The sequence below is a fragment of the Pongo abelii genome, chromosome 18 (genome assembly GCF_028885655.2).
Source record: "Pongo abelii isolate AG06213 chromosome 18, NHGRI_mPonAbe1-v2.0_pri, whole genome shotgun sequence".
In the NCBI taxonomy this organism is placed as follows: Eukaryota; Metazoa; Chordata; class Mammalia; order Primates; family Hominidae; genus Pongo; species Pongo abelii.
The window spans coordinates 9955442-9981485 of NC_072003.2; the positions used below are offsets into that span (position 1 = coordinate 9955442).

Consider the following 26044-nt stretch of genomic DNA (forward strand, 5'->3'; position numbering starts at 1 on the left):
CATATGTGGACTTTACATATGTTCCTGTGTGTCTATTTGTGTGTTCACTGACAAATCTGAGAGTGAGCACCACTGTGTGTGTCCGGACATCTCTGTGAACACATCAGTGTGGTGTATATCCCTGGCAGCTCCCCATCTCACGCACAATAAAATCCAAACTTCTTACAATGTCGTTTCCTACGGCCCATCCCCTGGCTTACTCCATTGTGGCCAGGCTGACTTCCATGATGTCACTGAATACATAGGTTGAGAAAAGGGCCAATATCATTGACTGTACTTTTCTAAAAATGCAGTGACTCAGGCAAGAGACGTGAGAATCTGTGCTTTATCCTGCTCATCCTCTTCAGGGGATTCTTTGGAGGGCTGTGCTCAGAAGAATCCCGAGCACACCCGATTTTCCCGAGAAAACCGACTCAAAGGCTTTCTGAAATTCTGCAGGCAAGAAAAAACGAGCAAACATGGAGTCTTATGTTTGTCACTCTGTCTCACCTCCTTGGTGTTGGAAACTGGATGAGCATATGAATTAACGAAATCACTACCACCTAATGAAATCACTACCACCTATTAATAATAACGAGTACTGGCTGGGTGTGGTGGCTCATGTCTGTAATTTATGAGCTTTAGGAGGCCGAAGCAGGAGGACTGCTTGGAGCCAGGAGTTTGCGACCAGCCTGGGCAACATGACAAGATACAGTCTCTACAAAAAAAAATGGTGCCACGCAACTGTAGTCCCAGCTACTAGAGAGGCTGAAACAGGATTCCTTAAGCCCAGGAGTTCAAGGCTGCAGTGAGCTAAAATTGCGCCACTGCACTCCAGCCTGGGTGACACAGCAAGACTATCTCAAATAAATAAATAAATAAATAAAAGAGTACTAAGAGCATGGATGACGGTAACACCCGTGATAATAAATGCAGTAGCATGCTGGTTAAATAGCACAGGCTCTGATCCCACACCCCTGGTTCGAATCCAGGCTTTACCACTTAGTAGCTGGGCAAGTTATTTAACTCCTATTTAACTCTTTTAGAGGAATGAGTTTAGCCAACCATGTGCGGAGATGACCCCACCTAGGCGGGTCCCCCCAGCAAACACGCCTCGCCCGCGACCAGAGCGAAGGCTACATGTGTCCGCCGGCAACCCCCGGACGCATGCGCGGCGCGGGCAGGTAGGTGGAGCCACGGTGCGCTGCGGTGGGATGGTCGCACGCGGGGGCGGGGCCGCGCCTGCACAGACTGCCTGTTATGGCGGCCGCCTAAGTCCCACCGAGACGGGGGTCGGGTGGGACCCCAGGCTGGGCCCCGCGGCGGGTAAGTGCCTGGGAGAGGCGGCGGGATAGGACAGGGTGCAGGGAACCTCCTGGCGCCGAGCCTGACTTTGAAATCCGAGCTCCCACAGATCTGAGGCCCAGATCCCTAAGGTCCGACCCCACTCTTAGTCTCAGTTTCCCCTTCTAAACACGGGTGTTGGGGAAAGAAGTCCACGTCCTCACCTGGGTTTCCGTCCTGGGTCCAGGCACCTCTCCTTCGGTTCCAGATTAGGAAGGGAGGGCAGTGCCCGACCTGTGACTGTTTTTTGAGAGGGCAATAGTTAACCCACAAGGGTGGCGTCAGGAAGGCGACAAGACAAAGAGGACGAGTAGCCCCACGGGGGACGTCCCCAGAGCCCCTCACTACCACTCTACGCGCCGTGGCCAGGCCACGTCTTTCCTGCCCCCAACCTGGGCCTTCACACCCTGCCCTCCTTCAGCTCCTGGCCTAAATCGTCATGGGATCGCGCCAAATTCCTGATTGTTGAGTGAGTTGCAGTTATCAGAAAGAAAGATGAGGAGGGAAGTTATTTCAACACCGTGATCCCAGCACACTGCTTATTTGGGACAACTGACTGGGGACCTATAGGAGAAGAAAGCTGGTAGCGTCTCAGTCTAGCCCCCCACAGCCTTAGAAGAACCAAGAACACGTTAGCTCCTGCTGCAGGGATGAGCCTGCAGCCCTATGGAGAGGTGGTGGGGCAGGTCCCCATCTGCAACCTGGGTCTCCTTTCTCAGCTCTGCCCAGTGAAGAGAGGAGCCTGAAGCCCATACAGACCCTACATTCCCGGAGGGAGACTTTTCCTGACTAGAGAAACTGTTACCTTTTTTCTTTCTTCCCAGCATTCACTTTATTTAATAATTATTATATTGCTGTAATGGTAGTACTTACTATTGTTGCTTATTGAACGTTTGCTATATGTCGTAAGCCCGAAAAGTGATAATTGTGTCATATACTCCTCTGAGTATGTGAGGGCCTGAGATAGGTTCAAGAGGGCCTCCTTATTCCCAGATAGCTGATTCTAGGGAAAGCCACTTAAAGGGAATCTCCTTCATTTGGGACTTACATTGCAGCGTACATTTCTTGGGAAGCCTGGTTGGATTTAATTTAAAAATGGAAAATTCAACTAGAGATTAAGAATTTGAGTTTCTTTTTTGTCTGTACTTAAAATTTGGTGCGTAATATTATGCTCACTTTTGGAAAAAGCAAAGAACATTGATTTTTCTGGGATGTAAGTTTTCCAACAAAATTGCACTATAGGCCATGCGTGGTGGCTTACGCCTGTAATCCCAGCACTTTGGGAGGCCGAGGTAGATGGATCACCTGAGGTCAGGAGTTCAAGACTAGCCTGGCCAACATGGCAAAACCCCATCTCTACTAAAAATACAAAAATTAGCTGGGTATTGTGGTACATGCCTGTAGTCCCAGTTACTCAGGACACTGAGGTAGGATCACTTGAGCCCAGGAGGCAGAGGTTGTAGTGAGCTGAGATGGCACCACTGCACTCTAGCCTGGGCAACAGAGTGAGACTCTGTCTCAGAAAAAAAAAAATGCGCTATGGCAAAAAAAGAAATGGCATCCTTTGGTTCACTTTTGATTTTTACAGCAATATTAGAGAGGATCTTCCCCACCCCCTTCAAAAAAAACTATATGTGAAAGTCCTCAGTTTTCCCCCAGGACATCTCTAAGTCCTGAGAGAGCTTGATCTGCCTTTGAAATGAGTGGTAGGTATAAGCTGTATTTTCTGTTCTGGAATCTGGTCTGGTTTTGCCAGTCCCATTGATTAAGAGTGTTTGCCTTCAGGTCCAGCATTTCTCCATCACTTTCAATGACACCATGAAATTCTGCATTGATTTGCCAGATTCACAGACTTTCTTCACAACCCACTTGCATTTTGATGGCTTTATAGTGTTGAGTAGGAAACCTAGCATGGAGACGAATAAGGAGTCATCTTTTTCCTAAAAATTTTTTTGTTGGGACAGCTTTTGCTGCTCCATAGCAAGCACTTAAATGTGGGAACTCCAGCAATGTACTGGGATCATTAGGACAGCCTGAGTCGTGATGACCTCGTTTTGCAGTTAAAGAAATGGGGGCCCTGAAGATTTCATGACGTCCACCCAGGTAGGAACAGTGGTAGGCAGTCAGGGGTTACAGGCAGGTTTGGGTCAAATACCTGAAACCAACCCCAGGACAAGGAGGTTGCTGGTGTTTTATTAACACCTACTGTGAGCCAAGGACTCTGCTCAGCACTTTACCCACCCAGTAACACTGCATGAGATTGTGGCTGAAGAAACAGATGCAGAGAGGTGAAGTGATTTTCCTGAGATCACATGGCTAGAAGGTGAGAGACCAGGGATCCCCACCTGGTCTTTCCAGCTTCGAAGCCCATCAGACTACTGCTGTTTGATGATGTTTTTGATGAGGTGAAATGGTTGGAGGGAGGTCCCCCCTGTTTTTGACCATTTTGCCTTGGCCATGGTTTTCCAAGTTTTCGTTAATAATGTATCACCTGCATAATTTTTCCATATCTGTGTATCACCAGTGTAGTGACTCCCTTATTACTTTTCCTTTAAATCCACTCACTCTTTTTTTTTTTTTTTTTAAATTTCTTTTTGAGACAGGGTCTTGCTCTGCCACCCAGCCTGGAGTGCAGAGTGCAGTGATGCATTCTCGGCTCACTGCAATCCCCGCCTTTTGGTGTCAAGCGATCCTCCCACCTCAGCCTCCCAAGTAGCTGGGACTGCTGGCGCGCGCCACCACACCCAGCTAATTCCACTCACCTTTTTAAATTCAGTAGCAGAGCTTTAAGCCAGGCATGATGGCTCACGCCTGTAATCCCAGCACTTTGGGAAGCTGAGCTGGGAGGATGGCTTGAGCCCAAGAATTTGAGACCAGCCTGGGAAACATAGTTAGACCCTTGTCTCTACAAAAAAAAAAAAAAAACATTTTAATGCCAAGCATGGTGGCATAGCTGTAGTCCTAACTACTAAGGAGGTTGAAGCAGGAGGATCGCGTGAAGTTTGAGGCTGCAGTGAGCCATGATTGTATCACTGCACTCCAGCCTGGGCAACAGAGCAAGCCCCTGTCTCTAAGAAGAAATGTTTAAAAATAAAACATTGTTTAAAATAGGAAAGCTTTATAACAACAAATGATATGGGGACAGTTGATAACAGCTTCTAGAATTAAAAAGAAAGACTAAAGGGCCGTAACAACTAAATGCAAAGTGCAGATTGTGATTGGATACTGGTTTGGGGGGGGGAAAAAACCTCAAAGACCTTTGGGAGACAGATGGAGGAAATTGACTTTAATGCTATTAGGGAATTATTAATTAACTTAGTTTTGCTAATGGTCTTATGGTTATGTAGGGAAATGCTCTTAGGGGACAGACATTAAATAATTTAGGGGCAAGATGTCATGATGTCTGAAATGTACTCTCAGCTCAAGGGGAAGAAACCAGAGAGGGCAGGCACATGTGGCAAAATGGTGACGATCATTGAATCTAAGCAGTAGTTCTGTGGTTATGATATTCTCCTGTATCCTTACTGTTTGAAATTTTTTTGTAATAAGTTGAAAAAAAAGGGAAAGGAAACTTTATAAATGGAAATTCATATCCCTTGCTATAAATAAAAGGTTACTATGAAAATGAATATAATGAATATATGAATGAATATAAAATGAATATAATGAGTGAAATGAATATAAACAAAATAACACATTAATTTCCAGCTGGATTCTCTTCCCTGGCCAAGTCTCTGAGACCTTCTCCCAGGGTGATGCAAAGCTACTGGCTACCAGCTTGGGCCTGTCTGTAGTATCTCCTCTGGGACCTGCCATGCTGAGGACCCATTCTCACCTCTGAGGGGCTCCTGTCCTAGGACTAAGGTGGAGCCTGGGCCATGGTACAGCTGGCTCCTGCCGCAGCCATGGATGAGGTCACCTTTAGAAGTGACACTGTGCTGTCAGACGTCCACATCTATACCCCGAACCATAGACACCTCATGGTACGGCTGAACAGCGTGGGGCAGCCAGGTAAGGTCCTGGGCCCAGGTGCCCTGCGGATCCTATTTTGTTTTCTGCTTTCTCATACTCATCTTTTTGGGGAAAATATTGGGAAGACTGGATTACGTAACTGTTATCCTCAGACCACTTTTTAAGTGCTCTTTTTTTCTTTATGATTTTTTAAAAACCTTGTACTCTGCAATTTTTGTGTGTAGGGGTTTGTTTTGCTTTTGTTTTTGCTTTTTTTAAAGACAGTCTCACTCTGTCGCCCAGTCTGGAGTGCAGTGGTACAGTCATGGCTCACTGCAGTCTCAAACTCCTGGACTCAAGTGATCCTCCTTCCCCTGCCTCCGGAGTAGCTGGGACTACAGGCTCACATCACCACACCTGGCTGGTTTTTATTTTGTAGAGATGGAGTCTTGCTAGCCCAGGCTTGTTTTGAACTCCAGGCCTGAAGCAACCCTCCCACCTTAGCCTCTTGAGTCCCTGGGATTACAGGCAAGCTGCTGCCCCACCACTTTCATTAAGCAAACTCCTGTGGTTTCCCGAGCACCTATTGTGCACCTGACCCAGGACTTGATGCTGAGAATGCAGATACGAATCAGCCAAACTTTGCCGTCAGCAAGCCCAGGGTCCAGTGGGGAGACAAAGTGCTGGGGCTCCATCTGTCCTCTGCTCTTTTTTTTTCTGAGACAGAATCTCGCTCTGTCACCCAGTGGGTAATGTAGTGGCACAACCTCAGCTCACTGCAACCTCCGCCTCCCAGGTTCAAGCAGCTCTCCTGCCTCAGCCTCCTGAGTAGCTGGGATTACAGGCACCTGCCACCATGCCCAGCTAATTTTTGTATTTTTAGTACAGACAGAGTTTCACCATGTTGGTCAGGCTGGTCTTGAACTTCTGACCTCAGGTGATCCTCCCACCCCGGCCTCCCAAAGTGCTGGGATTACAGGTGTGAACCACCGCATCCAACCCTGTCCTCTACTTTTTTTTTTTTTTTTATCCAAAATGTCTTTATTGAGATAGTTTCCCACTCATCTTGATTGAGAGTGCTTTTAGTGCTGCTTCCTCCTCAAAGAACATCCTTCTGTAAGCCTTGCTTTTCCTCCTGTAGGCTGGCAGAGGACAGTGGAGCAGCCAACACACGAAACAACCGTTTGTGCATGGCTAAAGAGCGTGGTGATTTTATAGCATCCTGGGCATTTCACATCCATGAAGTAGAAATTGGTTCTCTGCACCAGGCGTTTCTTCTTGTGTTTCCTCTTCTCCTCTTCTGGAGAGGGATGAAGGAGATCCTTTGCGAGAGGCATGTTCTCGTGTGGGTAGGTCGTCACCACCGGAAAGGCTACTCTTTTTTTTTTTTGAGGCAGAGTCTCGCTCTGTCGCCCAGGCTGGAGTGTAGTGGCGCAATCTCAGCTCACTGCAAACTCTGCCTCCCGGCTTCATGCCATTCTCCTGCCTCAGCCTCCCAAGTAGCTGGGACTACAGGCACCTGCCACCACGCCTGGCTAATTTTTTTGTATTTTTGGTAGAGACGGGGTTTCACTGTGTTAACCAGGATGGTCTTGATGTCCTGACTTCGTGATCCACCCACCTCGGCCTCCCAAAGTGTCCTCTACTCTTTATCCCCACTCCCTTTACCCTAGTCCAGCCGCCTCTGTTGCTTGCCTGGCTGTCTCTGTCTTCTCCCACTGAGTTCACTGCTGCACACTCTCCCCACTTGTCTCTGCAGCAGCCAAGGACGTCTTTTGAAAATGCAGATCAAATCACAGCACTTCCTGAGTTAGACCTCCAGTGGCTTTGCATTGCTCTCAGAATAACATCCAGGTTCCTCAACTTGGTCTGTGAGGCCAGCCTGACCCAGCCTCTGCTTGTGTGCCTACCCTTATGTCACTCTTGCTCTTCTATGGCCACTCTCAGCTTCTTTCTGTCCCTAAAACACAGGGAGGGGAGGGAAGCAACCATAAGATACAAGGCCAGGGAGAAAACGCCTGCTTTCCTCCTCTCCTGACTCCTCAAGTATCATCTCCACAGACAGCCCCTCCCTGGCCACTCTCCCTAACTCCAGCTACCCTGTATTAGCTTGTTCTGGTGTGATTATTAATCATTCCTGTTGCCCTCCTGCCCTAATTTGGATGGTACATTACACCAGGGGTATACAAACTACAGCCTGTGAGCCAAATCTGGCCTGCAGCTATTTTTATAGAGTTTTATGAAGGCACAGCCGTGCCCATTCATTTACGTGTTTTTACAGCTGTTTTTGTGCTATAACGGCAGAGTTGAGGAGTTGCAACAAAGATCACAGGGCCCACAAAGCTTGAAAATAGATACATTTTATGAGACAGGGTCTCATTCTGTCACCCAAGCTGGAGTGCAGTGGTGCAGTCTTGACTCACTACAGCTTCGACCTCCCCAGGCTCAGGTGATCCTCCCATCTCAGCCTCCCAAGTAGCTGGGACTATAGGCATGTGCCACCATACCTGGATAATTTTTTTGTAGAGAAGGGGATTTACCATGTTGCCCAGGCTGGTCAAATTCCTGGGCTCAAGAAATCTTCCTGTCTTGGCCTCCCAAAGTGCTGGAATCACAGGTGTAAGCCACCATGCCCAGCCAAAAAACTTTTTCATCTAACCTGTTACAGGAAAAGTTTGCTCACCCCTGCCTTATATGGTTGCCACATCTGTGTCACACAGAATGCAGTTTTACTATATTCCTGGTAATTAACACAGCCTGTAATTATGTTGTTTACTTGCTTAATGTTTCTTCCCTGACTTCACTCCTAAAATGTAAGGCCCTAACATACCAAATCCTGCTTTGTACCCCCAGCACCTGGCATGGTACTTGGCACATAGTGTTCGGTGATGAATGGGTGGATGATCGGACAGATCCAAAAACTGGCATAAACCCGGGATGCTGTGGGAGCTTAGAGGAGAGGCCCCTGAGCTCATTCCTAAAAGTTGTGTGGCCTTGGTCAGCTTACTCCTCTAAGCCTCAGTTTCTGGGTCTGTAAGATGAAGCTGATAATGCTATCTTCACAGCAATTGTGGAGACTGAATGAGATGATATGAGCCAAGTGCCTCATAGATTCTCATGAAATCGTGGCTGCTCTTGGTGGTGGCCCTAGCCTCCCGGCTGGTGGTGGTCACAGCTGAATCAAATGGGCCTTTTCTGCTGGCATTAGTATATCTCTACCTGGCCTTTAAAAATCTTCCCTATTGGTAATCAGAGATTCTCAAAGAAGAAGAGGAAAGTAAAAAAGAAAACATCTTGGAATTCTCATTTTGTGTTTTGTCTTGCCTTTCAGTTTTCCTGTCCCAATTCAAGCTTCTATGGAGCCAAGACTCTTGGACAGATTCAGGGGCCAAGGGTGGCAATCACAGAGATGTTCACACAAAGGAGCCTCCTTCTGCCGAGACAGGCAGCACAGGGTCCCCTCCAGAAAGTGGCCACAGTAATGAGGGTTTCTCCCTCCAGGCCGGGACTGACACCACTGGCCAGGAAGTGGCTGAAGCTCAGCTGGATGAGGATGGGGATTTGGACGTGGTGAGAAGACCACGAGCCGCCTCTGATCCCAACCCAGCAGGGCCTCTGAGAGACAAGGTACATCCCATGATTCTAGCGCAGGAAGAAGACGACGTCCTGGGAGAGGAAGCACAAGGCAGCCCGCACGATATCATCAGAATAGGTAAATAGAGGTGTGGTGTGGCCCACCTGTCACCAAAGCAACTCCGCAATGTCGCTGCTCAGGGCTCAGTATGATCTGAGCATGGACTCTGCAGGCCCAGGCAGCACAGGTTGTGAGAACCAGCTCGGGTGAGACTGGGGAAGCTCTCCACAACCCCGTCACTCCTGCCTGGCTCACACCACCACAGCCTCACCCTGTGCACTTTGTTCTCTGTGCTGTGCCTCCTTCCTAGAGTGCTCACCCCCCAGCCTCTGCTCCCTTAACATGTTCCCCATTGCCGTACAGTTTCCAGCTCAGCCACACCTCCTCCAGGAAGCCTCCCTGCTGCTGCCTCCCACATCTGTGCTCTTGCTCTAACTCAGCATGTTGCGGGTGTGGGACAGGCTTGGCCTGGCTGGGCTGGCAGTAGGGAGCCATGGGAGGTTCTGGAGCTGGAGTGTGGCAGAGGAAGAGGGATGTAAATGAAAATGAATGGGGCGTGGACCAGTCAGATGGACTGGGAGCTGGGAGCTGGGAGCTAGAAGCCAGGTAAGAAACAGGAGTGATGAAGCGGCGGGAAAAGTGGGACAGGAGAGAGGTTTGGACAGATACTCAGAGGTGGGATCAAAGAGGAACTGCTACCCAGGTATGGGGGCAGAGCAGAGAGGTTTGGTGACTCTAGGATTTGAAATCTAGGGACCTGGCACTCTAGAAACACCGGGAGCAGTAGGGAGCTGGGCCAGGAAGTGATCGGTGCTGGTTAAGCACCTATTGTGTTTTGGATATCTTTGCTGTTATCTAGTGGCCTAGTCTGCACAGCCCTGCCTGAGGGGGTGCACGGATGAGGAAGCGAAAGGCCTGGTGCCATGCAGCTTGGTGGTGGTGAGCGAGCTTCGAATCCATGCAGTGTCCACACCAGGGCTTTGCCTCCCCCTGGTGCTGCTCATTTGGAGCGGAGCTGTGATTTGAGGCCGTTCGTTGAGATCCAGGTCCCCAATGGTGTCTTGAGTTCCCAGGGAAAGGCCTCCCCCAGCACTGGCCTTGGTCAGAGAATGGGGGTCAGTGGGTCACTCTCAAAAACAGACAGAACAGCAGCTCTGTATCTATCTGCTCAGCAAATAGTTACTAAGCGCCTGCACGGTGGTACCAGGCAGCCTCTGTTCTAGACTGTCCCAGAGAGGGCAAGTTGGAACTCACACCGGAACCCAGGTCCATGTATCACATGGGTGACCTCTGCCCTCATGACCTCTGCAGATAGGGATGAGTATTCCCATTTCACAGAGGAAGAGACTGAGGCTCAGCCAGGTTGAGGAACTTGCCTGGGGTCACACAGCTAGTCAGTGGCAGAGCTGAGACTTGTACCTAGGTCTGTCTGACGCCACAGCCTGTGCTCTCATTCCACATCATGGGGGCAGAGCATTCGAAAGAGGCTTGGAAAGTCCTGCTTCTCAGGGGGGCCGATGATGGCTCATTTCACTCTGAGCCCTGACTGTTATTAGCCTCCCCGAGCTGGGGAGCAAACCTGTCAGTTCCTCCACAGTGAATGTTGTGTCTGTAGTGAATGTTCTGGGAATTTACCATCATATGAGCTAAGAACAAAGTCCCTCAGGAAGGGGCCGGCCTGTGACCAGCTTCCCCACCTGCCCTGTTCCGGTGACCTCACGGTGAGGCCCCCTTGTCTGTATACCTGGAAGTTCACTTTTTCAGTTGTCAGTCGCTCGCTACCTGCCCTGAGGGAGGAGAGTGGAAAGGTAGCTAATGAATGAACCTAGGTAGTAACTCGTGATTATTTCAAACTGGCTAGAGCACTTTCATCTGCAAAACTTGATCTAATCCTGCAGGGCTGGATTTTGAGTCCAGCTCCATCTTCACAAGCCAGGCGACCAGAGACAAATGTCTTACCCACTCAGAACCACACGGTCAGAACCACGTGATCAGGGGAACCACTGTCCCTGGGTTTTAGTGATAATTTATTGAAACATGCCCAGTGAGCGCCAGGAGCGGGGCCTGGCGCAGAGTGGATGGTAAGCAGACGTCATTCTCCTCACAACCCTTTTCCTCTGACCCATATAAATCAACCCATTTTTTTCAAGTTATAGACCCATTTGAGAAACTGATTTTTCTAAAGAAAAAGAAAAATAGGCGTTTTCTTAACTATTCCAAGGGATTGACAAAACCTAAAAAGTTTATCCAGGGATCTGTGAGGAATCCACAGACCCAGGATTCAACAGAAATTATGTTCAATTCCCCCATTGTAGAAATAAAGTGAGACCCCAAGAGAACTCGAGAGAGGCAGGGCTGGAACTCAGGCCGTCAGATTCTGAGTCCCGTGCCTTCCTGCTGGAGAATCGGGCAAGTCGCTTAGCCTCTCTGAGCTCAGTTTACTTGTCTGTACAAGAGGTACAACCTCCTCCAGTTGTAAGGAATTCAGAGAGACGGCACATACAAAGCTCTTAGCATAGTGCCTAGCACGGATTCAGTGTTCCATAAATGTGAGCCTCTGTCCTGGGGACTGGCCCAAGCTGGGAGGAGGGAGACTGGCTGATGAAGAGTCTAGGTTCCTGCAGGTCTGGAGACCCAGTTTGCAAATGAGATAAGACATAATTCTAGAATCTGCTAAGGACAGGTGAGATTCTAACACTGTCTCATCCCATTGCTAGCCCTAGAGTTTCTCATGGGGATAGTTCCTCAGGCTGGCCTTTTATGTTCTCATGATACCTTTGGAATTATTTAAATATAAACTCTGACTTTTCACGGGAGTGGGAGCCACAAGATGGCCCTGGATAGGGAGGTCCCTAAGTCACCTGGGCCTCCACCCCTAGACTGTGAATCCTCCTTCCTCACCCCTACGCCGCCACCTGGACCGGGCCCAGCCCAGGGCAGACATACTGGGCATTTGTTGTGATCTCTGACAATCCTGATGAGTCATGAAGAAGCATATTTACCCATTCGAACACTAGCAAGTGCCTGAAACAGGGCAGGGGTCGGGTAGACCTCGGAATCTCTGCACTCCAGACTCGAGGATGTCAGACACAAGAAAGGAGAGTGCCCTTGAGGTCGGCCACACTTGACTTCCTGGGGAATTCATTCTGGCTTTTTCCATCTGGCCCCAGGGAGTCGCACAGCATCCGCTTCTTCCTTTGATCCATCCCTGAGCCTCTCGTTCTCTCGTTTTTCAATTCGCCCTGGTGTTTTCTCGTGTCATCAGCATCAGCAGAAAGCACATCTTAGATCAGTTTTTGGTCAGACTCCCAAATGACTTCATTTTAAATCCTCTTTTGTTTCCATTTGGCTTTAGAAAAACATGGGTCTCACTTTGCACTTTGTTACCCAGGCTAGTCTCAAACTCCTGACTTCAGGCGATCCTCCTGCCTTAGCTTTCCACAGTGTTGGGATTATAGGTGTGAGCCACTACCCGGCCATCTCGACACATTTTGATCTAATGAGATGTTTTTTTCTCAGACTATAACCCTGGGCTGGTCATGTCCCCCTTCTGGGCTTCAGTGACCTCCACCTGTGCAAGGGCTGGGGACCTTGACCACCTCAGTGGTTCTCAGGTGTCTGCCGAGCCTGTGCTGTCTCAGAAGCGCTGTCTGGTTAAGCACTGTTACAGCCTTAGAAATGAGGGATGAGGCTACTTCTGCATTTTGCAGAAGAGGAAACTGTGGCTCTGTCTCCAAGAAGTTAAGTGACTTGTCACCCAGCTAGGAAATGACAAAACTGAGTTCTCATGTAGGTCTCTGACCTCAGAGTCCTCATTCTCCCTCAAGGAAAGCTGGCCACCCCTTGAGGACAGCTGGGAGGCAGAACTTATGTCCGCGAGACCCCTGGAAGGAAGTGACCAATCACATAGGACCGAGATCGCTATGGGAAGGTTCCCCTGGCAGCAGGAACCCTTAGGACAGCTGGGGTTAGGGAGCAGACGGTGAGGAGGAAGCTTTCCCAGGCCAATGGAGGGAAAGGAGAGGAGAGGAGGCTCTGAGCCACACCCAGGAGATGGCATAGGTGGGACTGGGGAAGAGGAGCTGGGCAGGGACGCTGACACAGAAGGCCTGGGACCAGAGTGCAGACCACAGACACCCCTTCCCCTCCACACACAAGCACACAAGCCTTCAGCCTGCCCAGCGAGTCCCTGTGGCTTTCATCCTGGGAGGCTCTGCCCCGTGCTTTTTAAACCGTGTCCCTGGCATGGTTCAGATTCTACATCTCCCTTCCCCAAGCAGGCTGAAGAGCCAGAAAAGGCCAGGGACGGTGGCTCACACCTAGATGCCACTTCGGGAGGCCAAAGCAGTGTATCACTTGAGCCCAAGGGTTTGAGACCAGCCCTGGCAACATGCTGAGACCCTATCTCTACAAAAACTACAAAACTAAAAAAATTTAGCCTGGCATGGAGGCACGCACCTGTAGCCCCAGCTACTCGAGAGGCTTGGGTGGCAGGGTCACTTGAGCCTGGGAGGTGGAGGCTGCAGTGAGCCTTGGCCGTGCCACCACACTCCAGCCTAGATGACAGAGTGAGACAGAAAACTGCAGACGACCTGACTTGGAACCCCGCATCTGCCACTCACCCTCTCTGTGACCACAGCCTGCTAACCTCCCCCAGCCACCTTTTCCTCATCCAATAACACTCGAACCTGTCATTGGGTGATTTTGAGGATTAAATGAGAAAGCATTTAGCCCAGTGCCTCATGCAGAGAAGGTGCTTTTTTTTCTACTAACTTTACAAACAGTAATGCTGAACCTCAGTCAATGTCTTTTTCTGTAATATACGTGTGAGCCAATCAAGTAGAATCTCAGTGGCACCCAGGGCTGGCTCACAGAATGTGTCTGTCTAGTGAATGTTGGTTCAGTGACGGAACTTGGCATCAGGTGGCTTGGCAGATGTATTTCTGTTCCAGTTTCAAACCAGGTGACTACGTGTTAGGACTTAGCAATCTGAAGCCCTTCTGAAAGGAACATGTTTTATTAAAAGTGCCTTGTAAGCCACCATGTCAAATCTAGCCAAGATGCTGGTGGACGATCCATTAGTCACTTTATTCAGAGAGCAGATTCTGACTGCCCATAGGGCTGAAATCTTTGGCCAGATTTTCCCAGGAGGAGCCCTCAGAGAACAGTGGCCCAGGTGCCCAAGAGGACCCTACACAGTTGGTTTCTCTCCTGGTTTGGGGACAGACAGAGCGGTTGGCGATAGCTGTTACCATCCCACTTAAAAATACTTGAGCAAGTTATTTTCCCCCCTCGGGAGCTCTTAGACAAGCAAGTTCTTACTTAACAACAAAAAATGTTTTGCTTCATTCCTTTTCTCCTTGATCTTATATTTCCATTCTCTTCTCCTATCCACCAGAATTTGATCCTATTAGGGTATATTATAAATACAAAATATATTTTGCATTTGAGAATACTTATACCACTTTTCAACGTTTTTAAAAAGGATGTAAATTTAAACTTATTTTGTTAACCTCTAACGTAGGAGTATATTTCTAAGTATAAGAAAATAATGAAGTTAAGTATGTTTCTCAGCATAAGAAAATACTTTTGAATGAGTTGTGATTATTAGTAGTATATAAATATATTATGATTGTAACTTTGCAATTATTGGTCATTAAAAAAGTAGTGCATTGCATGTGGGTGCAATTAAATTGGGTGAAAACCTAATTGTGACCCTCCCTAGCCTTGGGCTGTAGGGCAGAGATACCCAGTTACATGAAAGAGTGTGAGCCCCATTCCAAAAAGTTCCCGTCCTCTGAGTGGTGCTCAAAAGTCACCTCCCAACCAGTAGCACAGCCTGTGTTTATGCTGCTCTCTAGAATGCCTGATTCCAACCTCTGGCGCCCATCTGACCGTGCTGGCGGTTGCCACACTGTCCTGTCTTGTGGTTTTCTGTCCATCCCCATTTCACAGTGGGCATTTCTCTTGGTTTCTGTCCCATCCAGAGCACACCATGGCCACGCCCCTGGAGGATGTTGGCAAGCAGGTGGGTAGGTCTTGTCCGCTTCCTGTGGCCCTGATGGGTCTCTGCAGAGCCTCACGTTGCTTGTCGCTCCTTGTCCTCTTCCCTCCAGGTGTGGCGGGGCGCCCTGCTCCTGGCAGACTACATCCTGTTCCGACAGGACCTCTTCCGAGGATGCACAGCGCTGGAGCTCGGGGCCGGCACGGGGCTCGCTAGCATCATCGCAGCCACCGTGGCACGGACCGTTTATTGTACAGGTAATGAGGTGACATCTCAGGCTGCAGGGAAGTAGTCACCTTCACAAAGCATGCACTGACTGTATAAAAAAAGAGGCAGAGGCACTGGAAATTGGATGTTAGCTGCTGTTGATTTTGCCATCCTGGTCCCCTGGCCCTCTCCACTCTCCATTTTTTCTCAGTGACATCAAAATGACCCAGCAATACCCACTCAGCAGCAGCAGCGTCACCCAGTGGCTATAAGGCCATTGAGCTTCAGGAGGTGCCTAGCGCCCCTGCTAGTACCTCTCTCCCCACTCCTGAGAAAGAGCAAATACCTCCAAAAACAAGAGGAATATACCCTTTTAGAAGGCTTTGAAAACAAGTTTATTGTTTTTTTCCTGGGTATAGAAGCCTTGCCCATTCTTTGTAGGAGATTTTTAAAACAGCAAATAAAAATTACTCATAATTTTACAATCCCTAGATTGAATCAACAGTGTGCAACTTATGGGGCACCTCCCGTGTGCCACTCATTTCTAGATGTAGGAGGCCCTGCAGTGAATGGAACTGACTAGGCACTGCCCTCAGGGCGCTTACGTTGTAAGAATCTCCTCCAAATGATAGCTGAAATCAAGCTGCAGCAGCACTGTATTCTGCTGAAAATGTTGAAAAACATTTTTTAAGAGCATTTTCTTTTTTAATTATGTATATATTTAGGGGGTTCAAGTGCGAGTTTCTGATGTGCAGCTATATTGCAGTGATGACATCCATCTGGGCTTTTAGTGGACCCACCACTCAAATAGTGAACATTGTACCCAATAGGGAAGCTTTAATCCCCCACCCCTCCCACCCTGTCACCTTCTGGAATCCCCAGTGTCGGTGTTTCCACTCAGTATGTCCATGTTTACCCATTGTTTAGCTCCCACTCATAAGTGAGAACATTTTAAGAGCATTTTCTCATGCCATTAAAAAATTATTATATAGGCCAGGTGCAGTGGCTCACATCTGTAATTGCAGCACTTTAGGAGGCTGAGGCGGCAAATCACCTGAGGTCAGGAGTTTGAGAACAGCCAGGCCAACATGGTGAAACCTTGTCTGTACTAAAAATACAAAAATTAACCAGATGTGGTGGCGGCGGGCACCTGTAATCCCAGCTACTTGGGAGGCTTGAACCTGGGAGGCAGAGGTTGCAGTGAGCTAAGACTGCACCACTGCACTCCAGTCTAGGCAACAGAGTGAGACTCTGTCTCAAAAAAAAAAAAAAAAAAACTTTATATATGACTTTTAATGACCAGATAATATTTCATCTTTTTTGTAACCCTTCTCCTATTGCTGAGCATTTTGGCCATTCCTGTGGGTTTTGGTTTGTTTGTTTGTTTGTTTGTTTTTTGCATTTGTCAGTTACACTGTGATGAACATCTTTGCATATTGTCTAATAATCTGTCACCTCGGTTCCTAGGAGTGGGCAGTGTTAGTTACATTGCAATGAACGTCTTTGTGTATCATTGTCTAATAACCTGTCACTAGGTTCCTAGAAGTGGGTGAGACTATTCTTAAGCTTTTGATGAACATTACCAACTAATTTCTTTTTTAGTATTTAATTTTGAAATAATTTCAGACCAAAAGGAGTTGTTAAAATAATCCAGCAAGTGCCATGTGCCCTTCCTCTGGCTCCCCAGTGGTGACATCACACACAACCATAGTACAGTGATGAAAACCAGCCAGTGAAGTTAACTCAACTCCTGACGTGCCAGAGTGCTTTCTTTAGAACAAATATACCAGTTTACAAGAGAGTAGTGATGTCATCAAGTGAGCGTTGTTGTTATATTTTAAATCTTTAATATCTGCTGGACAGAAAGAGGTATCAGCTGATGTGGTTAACACCTCATTGCTTCCTAGTGAACGCTTCCTGGCACAGACTCTTGTTTCTGAGATAGGAAGGAAGAAGCTAGAGATCACCAGTCCCTGAGGCACAGTTTTCAAATATGCTGAGTTAACCACTGGTCAGGAGTCTGCAGTGCAGCCACACTATTGGCTGCTTCTTGACAATGTCATGTAAATTAACAGTGAGCGCTTCTCAGAGTCAAGCCGTCCAAGAGCTTTGCTTCGTGCCTGGTGCCTAATATCAGGATATAAAGAAGTCTTATCCCTGAGAGAGATTTACCAGCATGGGGAAGAAAGCTTGCATTTAGATGGCACGTTCCAGTTGGAAAAGTCCTTTCAGATGCGTCAGTGACTGGCTATAACTTCACAGTGACTCTGGGCATAGCCCAGGGTTCCTATCTCTGTTGTCCAAATGGGTAGACTGAGGCTGGCCCAAGGTCATCCACAGCTGCTGACGAGACCTGAGGCCCTTGATGTGGACCTGCTGGCTCACAGGGCAGTGCCCTTGTCACGTGGTGGGATTTCAGATTGTGTTGGATGGAACAGAGCTCCCGTGAGCTGGCCGAGGGGTGCTGGAGAGAACGCAGTCAGGGCACCAGGGCTCCTACCCCACTCAGCCAGAGCTGCTCCTCTCTTACCTGTTTTATGGGTTAAAAGCTTTTGACAGAAACTATCATAAAGGTTTAAAAACTGCTGAGCCTGGCCAGGCGTGGTGGCTAATACGTGTAATCCCAGCACTTTGAGAGGCCGAGGCAGGTGGATCACCTGAGGTCAGAAGTTTGAGAGCAGCTTGGCCAACATGGTGAAACCCCATCTGTACTAAAAATACAAAAAAAAAAAAAAATTAGCCAGGCATGGTGGCATGCGCCTATAATCCCAGCTACTTGGGAGGCTGAGGCAGGAGAATTGCTTGAACCTGGGAGGTGGAGGTTGCAGGGAGCCGAGGTTGCACCACTGTACTTCAGCTTGGTCAACAAGTGCGAAACTCCGTTTCCAAAAAACTGCTAAGCCCATCGTGTGCTCTCAGGTACATATCATCAGTATTCTCTTGGCCTAGGAGACAGGGTAGATCCCTCCCTTCTGCGAGCAGGGAGCTCCTCCCGTACATGGCTCTTTGTGACCCCTGGGGTGCAGATGTTAGTCCCAGGGAGATTGCAGTTGATGGGGGGAGTCCACGCCCACAGTGGACCAAGCAAATGTCATTAGCAAGACATCCTGTACTTTCTACACGCACATTCTTCTAATTAGAAATTTATTTTTGGTAAAGCACTGCTTCTCCCAGTGAGGATTCACTGTACCACAAGTCAGTTCTTGAAATGAGAAATCCCACTTGTCAGAGTAGTAGGCGGCTGGGAGGGAGATCTGGGTGGCAGCAAAGTGAATCGCACTCGAGAGAGTGGGCTCAGCCTGTTTGAATCTGCTCTGTGTTCTGACGAATCATAGGGAAAAACCTTTCTGACCGGAAAACTGGTCCAGTCAGTTTTCCTAGGGTGTCAAAGAACGAGCCTAAATTTGGAGTTAGAAAAACCTGGATTCAAATCCCAACTCTTGCTCTCAATAGCTGCATGACTTTGCTCAAGTCACTTAATCTGTGAAATGGGATTCATGATCCTGGCTCCTGCATGGCTGTAAACAAGAAAAGGATGAACTAGGGAAGTACATGCATGTTCCATGTGCTCGGATGATGCTGGGAGCTCGCACTCCTTCGCTCTGGAATGCACACTGTCTCTCCCCATCGGGATGAGAATCTCTTATTTAGGGAACAAGCCAATGAAAAGAGCCTTAAGGTGAGCGTGTTTAATTTTGGCAGTAAGACACACAGGAGAAACGTTTCTCTAATTTCTGCAGTTGTGCTGTTGATAACAGCTCTCTCTACGCAAAAACGTGGAGATAAAAGCATCGTAGCGGCTGGCGCTTTATGGCTTGCCCTCTGTCATTCCAGATGTCGGTGCAGATCTCTTGGCCATGTGCCAGCGAAACATTGCCCTCAACAGCCACCTGACTGCCACTGGAGGTGAGGCCCAGGGGGTCTTCTGCCAGGGAGGGAGGTTTCTCTGTTTAGCATGTAGGACAGACACCCAAGACCATGACATTGGGACGCAGGGCTCTGCCTGTGTCCCTTGCAGCAGGTGAGTAAGGGGAGCAGGCATCATCTGGGCATCACAGAGCTTCAGAGCATTGAGGACGCTCCTTGGATCACCTGCTCATTCCCAGATCCACTGCGTCATCCTACTCCAGCTCTTTCTCTCCCGGACACTGGCAGCGGCCCCTGAGCTGGTCTCCCCAGCTCCTTAATTGACCCGTCCAAGATGTCCTCGTGAAACATCCAGAGTCCCCTTTCTCAGATGCAAGTCTGTCCTCTTCACTTGCTGCTGAAAACTTTCCAGGGGTGTCATCACCTGTGGGGTGAAGTCTGAGCTCCTTGAATTCCCAGGCCTCCCTGGCCCAGCCCTGGCCTGCTCTTCCTGCCTCCTCCTGACAGTCTCCTTTCCAGCCCTGCATCCAGCATGGCCAGGACTCACTCACAGGCCAGTCCCTCTGCGCAGATGGGCCCCCGCCTCCATCTGCCTGGTTGTCTGCTCCCTGCACGGCCTGCAGGGATGAGTGTATGTGATGGGTGACGACAGTTATGTCCTAACGAGGCTGTCGGTGCAGCCTTTCCTGCTCTGAGCAGCCCCCCAGGCTTCAGGCCCTTCAGTGGTTTCCTATTGCTTGTCTCATCTTGGGGATCTGGCCCATGTCTGTCTGCAGCCCCCACCCCCCGCAGCCGACCTCACCATCTTTCAAATCACATTCCCTCGAGTCCTTTGCCCTTGCTCTTCCCTCCGCCTGAGTGCTGTGCCCTCCCTGCTCCTCCCGGCAAGTCCTCATCATGTTCAGGGCTCCAGACCTCCAGATGTGAGGCCAGAGCCCCCAGCAGACTCCAGGAACACCTTGCATGATTGCATTTTACCATCCGCTCGTGTGACTAGTTATTGGTGTTTTCCATTCCCACCAGACTACAAGCTCTGTGGGTGCAGGTACCCTGTCTGCGTTTGCTCTCCACTGTCACAATGTTTGTTGAGTGCTCAGGGTGCAGTAGGCAGTCAGCAGAGCTGGGAGGACGCAGGGAGCATGCTGGTGGAAGCCTTCCCTGACATCCACTGTCTAACATGAGTTCCTCTCTCTCCTGGGCATTTGCCTCATCCTTCTGACATCACCCAGCCACACAGTCTTACCGTTGTTGGTTAACCTGCCAGTCTGTCCTGGGGGGCTGGTCTACAAGGATGGAGAGCATGACTCTTAAGTCTTTATTTTCCCTATGTCTGGCACACTCCCTGACACGTAGCACTCAAAAAATCCTGGAAGAATGGATGGATGAATGGAGGGAAGGGACAGAAGATGGATGATGGATGAGAAGGAGGGGAAGAGGATAACAAGGATGGGTGGGAGGATAGAAGGATGGATAGATGGGTAGATGAGAGGATGGATGGATGGATGGATGGGTGGATGGATGGATGGATGGATGGGTGGATGGATGGATGGGTGGATGGATGGATGGATGGATGGATGGTTAGATGGAAGGGCAGGAAGATGGGTGGGTGGATGGATGGATGGATCAATGGATGGATAGAAGGAAGGATGAGAAGATGGATGGGTGGGAGGGAGGGAAGGAAGACAGGTGTGTGGGTGGGTGGATGGATGGATGGATGGATGGATGGATGGATGGATGGATGGATAGAAGGAAGGGCTGGAAGATGGGCAGGTGGGTGGGTGGGCGGATGGATGGGTGGATGGGTGGATGGGTGGATGACTGGCTGGCTGGCTGTAAAGATGGAAGGGCAGGAAGATGGTTGGGTGAGAGCAAGGGTGGGTGGGTGGATAGATGGATCTTCATGTATAGTGTAAAAGTTTATCTTTTTTCCTGATTATGTTTAGAGTTTGGAAAGTTCTCTTTTTGTTTGTTTTTACAGGTGGTATAGTTAAAGTCAAAGAACTGGACTGGCTGAAGGACGACCTCTGCACAGGTGTGTGTTTCTCTCAGACGTCTCCCAGTATGAGTCAGTGATTCCTTTGTAATACCTCAGTGCCACTGGCTCTGTGGCCTTGACGGAGCTGTAGTCCCAGCTGCTGCGACAGTCCCATCGGCACATGGCAGCTTCTCTCCATTGGCCAATGAGCATCAGGTGTCATTCTCCGAGTGCCTGCTGCATGCTGGGCACCTCACATTCATTTTCTTCTCCAGATGTTGTGGTTTCCCTGTGTGGTAGCATGATAATCCCTGAATTGTGAGTGCAGACTGCCCATGGGCACAGCTGGTACACAGCAGGGTACGGGCATGGACCCGAGTTTGTCAGACTCGGGCACAGACCATTTCCCAACAAACAGTGGTGCCAGGAAGCCCCCCGGGTAGGACAGTTTCCCGTATTTCTTACACAGACTACTTCAGACCTGGGTGCTTGCTCTTTCTTTGTATAAAGATGTCTTTTTTTTTCGCTGTCAGATGGCAGATGGGGAAAGTCATTCCTTGAGTACCGGTCACCTGCCTAGCACTTTGCACACCGTAGGCCCTTTGACCCTCCCAATAGTCCTGTGAGGAAGTAGTACTGTGCCCTTTCTGTGAGTGTGAAACTGAAGCCGTTTCCCTGGGCCACCCAGCAGGCAGATGGGGCAGATCACGTCCTGCACTGAGCCACAGGCCACAGGAGCGGGTGAGGCTGAAATCCGCCCGCTGCTCACTGGCTAGAGCAGACACCCAGCAGAAAAGGCACCTCTTCCACCGTGACTCTGCACCCAGGCAGCAGTGGACCTGAAGCAGGGAGTCTGGTCTGCCTGGCGGTGCCCACTGCACCGAGCTACCCCCAGCCCTGTTTCTTCTCTTGAAGTGCCTTTCGGTCAGTCCCAGTGAGAGTTGGTGGCCAGGAGAGAAGGCAATGGGCACAAAGCGTGCTTTTGTTCTTTCTTAGATCCCGAGGTCCCCTTCAGTTGGTCACAAGAGGAAATTTCTGACTTGTATGATCACACCACCATCCTGTTTGCAGCCGAAGGTAAGGAAATTTGTCCTTCGCCATACACGTCCTTTGTTGCAGCGTGAAGTCAAGTGCAGTCTCTCCTCACCTCCCCCCGGAGTTCAGTTTTAGAAGTGACTTTCCGGGACATGCCACCACGTCTGCAGTTTTAATTCTGGGAGCTGCTGCTGTTCCGTGGTGATAAGCATTCTCTCTGTGCGAATTGCTCTGAAAAGTCGATTTCTCTGATATTTCCATGTTTTCCTCTAATGCTGGCCTTTTCGCTTCCCACAGTGTTTTACGACGACGACTTGACTGATGCTGTGTTTAAAACACTCTCCCGACTCGCCCACAGATTGAAAAATGCCTGCACAGCCATACTGTCGGTGGAGAAGAGGTGAGCTTTGCGCCACGGGAACCGTGCTGACGTCCCGAGTATCAGCAGAACTCTCACCTCCTAATTGTGTCCTTGTCAGTGTCAACTCAGTGCCACTTATTGAGCACCTACTGTGTGCCAGGCCTGTGCTCATCCTTTGTGTACGTTACTGCACTGAATCTGCATCCTAGCCCTGTGTGCAGGCGCTGCTGTCCCACTTTACTGATGAAGAGAGGAAGGCTGGGAAGCATCAGGGGCCTTGCCCAGGGCACAGCTAGTTAGTGATAGACAGGGACTTGAATGCCGACTGTACTGGAACCTCAATGCTTGGCCAGCACACACGGTCGAGAGCTCCTCTTCCTGATTGTTCTCTCTGTGGTGCCATCTGTCTCTTCAGCTCCCCCAGGTCTCTTTCTCTTGCTGAATTGCACAGCTCCTCACCCAACAGCCTCTCCCAGACATTTCCACTTGAATATCCTGAAATGTTAGGTTCCATTTATTGAGTACCCACCTTGTGATGGCCTGACACATTCTTCTGCAATACTTAACAATAGTCCACAGCTTTTCTGAAGATCATTTGGAATCCATAGCAAAAGCTGTAAAACTAAACAGACCTCTTCACCCAGCAATTCAGCATCTGGAAATTCACGCTCATGGTTGTGTACAAAGCTGTATGTACTTGCACATTTATTGCAGTGTTACTTATACCACTAATACCGAGGGCTTGCTTTGAGGCACACACTGAGCAATAGCAATGTACAGACCTCATTTGGATCCTGATTTCATAAACTGTAAAGGAAAAACATCAGGACAGTTGGGAAAAGTTGAATACTGAATATTTGATGTTAAAGGGTGATTGTTAAACTTTAGTTGAAAAGATCTCCATCTTTTTGAGACACACACTGACATTTCCAACTTCACATAGGAAATGGGTTGTTGTCTGGCATTTGCTTTTTAATAACTCAGTGGGGGAGGGGGCCCTGGGAAGAGCCAAGGTGGCAGAGTGGCTGAAAGTGGACAGTGGCTGAAGCTGGTAATGGGTTCATTAGACAGTTTTTTTGTTGTTTTTTTTTTTTTTTTTAGGCAGAGTCTCACCCTGTCGGCCCCAGGCTGGAATGCGATGGTGCGATCTCGGCTCAGCACAAGCTCCGCCTCCCGGGTTCACACCATTCTCCTGTCTCAGCCTCCCAAGTAGCTGGGATTACAGGCATGTGCCACCACGCCTGGCTAATTTTTGTATTTTTAGTAGAAATGGGATTTCACCATGTTGGCCAGGCTGGTCTCAAACTCCTGACCTCAGGTGATCTGCCCTCCTCGGCCTCGCACAGTGCTGGGATTACAGGTGGGAGCCACCGCGGCCAGCATAGACTGTTCTTACTCCTCTTGCATGTCTGGAATTTTTCTTAATAAAAAAATTTGGAAAGAAAAGGGAAAAAGGCAAAGAGCTTTAATTTCAAGTGAAACCATCTTGTAGACTAAGGTTTTGAAAGGCAAGTGGCAGGGTTGGGAGAGCTGTTTCTGAAGGTGCTCACTCTCTGGAATCTCTCAGACCCCAGCTTCCCAGCAGTTTTCTCTCTGTTCTCTGTGCTCCCGGAGTCCTCTGCACCGCCCCCTGCCACTGCCTCTCGTTCATTCATTTCTCAGATAGTTATGCGCAGCTCCAGGCACCAGATTCTGTGCTGGATGCTGGCAGGACCTGGAGGGCTGTCCTCAAGTGTTGATCTGCAGGACTGTCTTGATCTTTCCAGCAGTGTCATTGTGGGCACGTGACCTCAGCTTTCTGAGCCTGTTTCCACATCTGTAAAGTGCTTTCCACTTCCACCTCCTGGACTGTCGTGCAGATGTAGGAAGGAATTGCACTCAAACACTCAGCATGAAACAGGCGCTCAGTAAAAGCCCATCCAGGGGATATGAGATCAGTGAGGGACACGAAAGCAAGGTGGGCGGAAACAGCAAAACCCTTCCCATTGATGACAGCAGTTTGTGTGTCCGGCTGGCTGGTTTGCAGGCTCAACTTCACACTGAGACACTTGGACGTCACATGTGAAGCCTACGATCACTTCCGCTCCTGCCTGCACGCACTGGAGCATCTCGCAGATGGCAAGCTGCGCTTCGTGGTGGAGCCCGTGGAGGCCTCCTTCCCACAGCTCCTGGTTTACGAGCGCATCCAGCAGCTGGTAGGTCCAGGCCGCGAAGCAGGGCCGTTGGTTGCTTTATTGTGAAGCGGGTGACTCCAGGGCAAAGAGGTGATGAAGCAAGCCCTCCAAGCACAGGCTCCACCCTAGTCCTGCAGGGGCTGAAGCCTGCGTGCCTGGCACCATCTGTAGTGGAACCTGTTGGGGGAGCTACATCCTGTTCTTAATGGCCACCATGTCTGGAGAGGGGCCTACAGGCGAACCTTATCTTTTACTTTATAGCACATTTTCCCCCTGTGGGCAGTTCAGACTCCAGAGGAGGCAAGACCGCGGCAGAGGTTGTTTGGGGAACAGGAAGTCAGTGGAGGGAAGTTTGCGGGTTGCAGATCTTGGTGCAGGGGCCCCACTGGGGTAGCCACTGGTCACATCTTCACTGTGGAAGGATACCAGCCCCTCTCGGACTGAACTGGCTTTTCTATTAACTGGAGTCCAAAGGTTGAGAATTAACTTCTTTTGTTCTGTTTGCCTTTGGGCTGTGGCCTCCCTTTCTCTCTGTCTGTGGAGACCCGGGCCTAGTTCTAAGGAAAAAGGGAGGAAGAGGGAGTCACAGGGAGCTGCTGCCCTCACGCTCTGTCTCGCGTCCTGAGTGAGGGCAGCATGGAATTCGTGTGGTTTTGTGTGCGAGGAGGATCTTGTATTTATTGCTCTGCCATTTCTGGGCAGCATTAAGAGTAGCGTCACATGACCAAGAACACGCATTTCTTACAAATCAGCAGCCCCAGTACATGATGCCTAAGACGTCCCAAAAAGGCCAGGTATGGTGGCTCCCACCTGTAATCCCAGCACTCTGGGAGGCCAAGGTCGGAGGGTTGCTTGAAGCTAGGAGTTCGAGACCAGCCTGGGCAACACAGACCCCATCTCTACAAAAATCAAGAAAAAAAATTAGCCACGCATGGTGGTGCACACCTGTGGTCCCAGCTACTCTGGAGGCTGAGGTGGGAGGATTGCTTGAGCCCAGAAGTTCAAGGCTGCAGCGAGCTGCGATGGTGCCACTGCACTCCAGCCTGGGCAACAGAGTGAGATCCTGTCTCTAAAATAAAATTGTATATAAAGATCTCCCCCAAAATGGAGAGATATGGCGACTCACTGCTATTCTGGTCTCTTCTGAGTGTGTGACATCCTCTGATGCCCCTTCTGTTAATGCTGGGACTTGATGCATCCAGCCTCTCTGCCACAGTAAAACAGAACAGCCCAGAGCAACAAAGAAAGGAGTAAGCCGCCCGCCCACTCCTTCCCCAGCTCGCCTGCTCCGTGGCTGACGTGTTGTCTAACTACTCTCCTTGGTGAATCACTTTCCTTCATGAAATTGTGATGCTCTCGTGTGTGCACTTCAGAAACCTGTTCTTTTCTCTGTTTGCTGCAGGAGCTCTGGAAGATCATCGCAGAACCAGTAACATGACCCATCGCCTCCACAAGGCGCGGCGTCTCGACTGTTCTTAGAGTATATTTCTAGTAAAATCAGAAGCTCACCAAA

At 49.4% G+C, this 26044-nt stretch overlaps 2 protein-coding genes across 3 annotated transcripts; one reads left to right on the forward strand and one right to left on the reverse strand.

Annotated features, from left to right (window-relative positions):
• Positions 1–1161: 1161 nt before the first annotated feature.
• On the forward strand, positions 1162–26044 carry METTL22 (methyltransferase 22, Kin17 lysine). 2 transcript variants are annotated; one of them, XM_002826104.6, is made up of 11 exons: positions 1162–1305; positions 5032–5334; positions 8606–8986; positions 14896–14936; positions 15025–15169; positions 18954–19025; positions 20965–21018; positions 21958–22038; positions 22294–22396; positions 24384–24552; positions 25934–26044. In XM_002826104.6, the coding sequence occupies exons 2-11, from the start codon at positions 5202–5204 to the stop codon at positions 25967–25969; spliced, it is 1215 nt and encodes a 404-aa protein (XP_002826150.4). In that variant the 5' UTR covers positions 1162–1305; positions 5032–5201; the 3' UTR covers positions 25970–26044. The 2 variants fall into 2 exon arrangements, with proteins under 2 accessions (XP_002826150.4, XP_063573250.1); XM_063717180.1 differs by lacking the exons at positions 14896–14936; positions 15025–15169 and having other exon boundaries at positions 1200–1305.
• On the reverse strand, positions 6287–6640 carry LOC112129415 (small ribosomal subunit protein eS27-like). The gene has a single exon (XM_024233860.3). It carries the CDS (start codon positions 6609–6611, stop codon positions 6357–6359), a length of 255 nt encoding a protein of 84 aa, XP_024089628.2. The 5' UTR covers positions 6612–6640; the 3' UTR covers positions 6287–6356.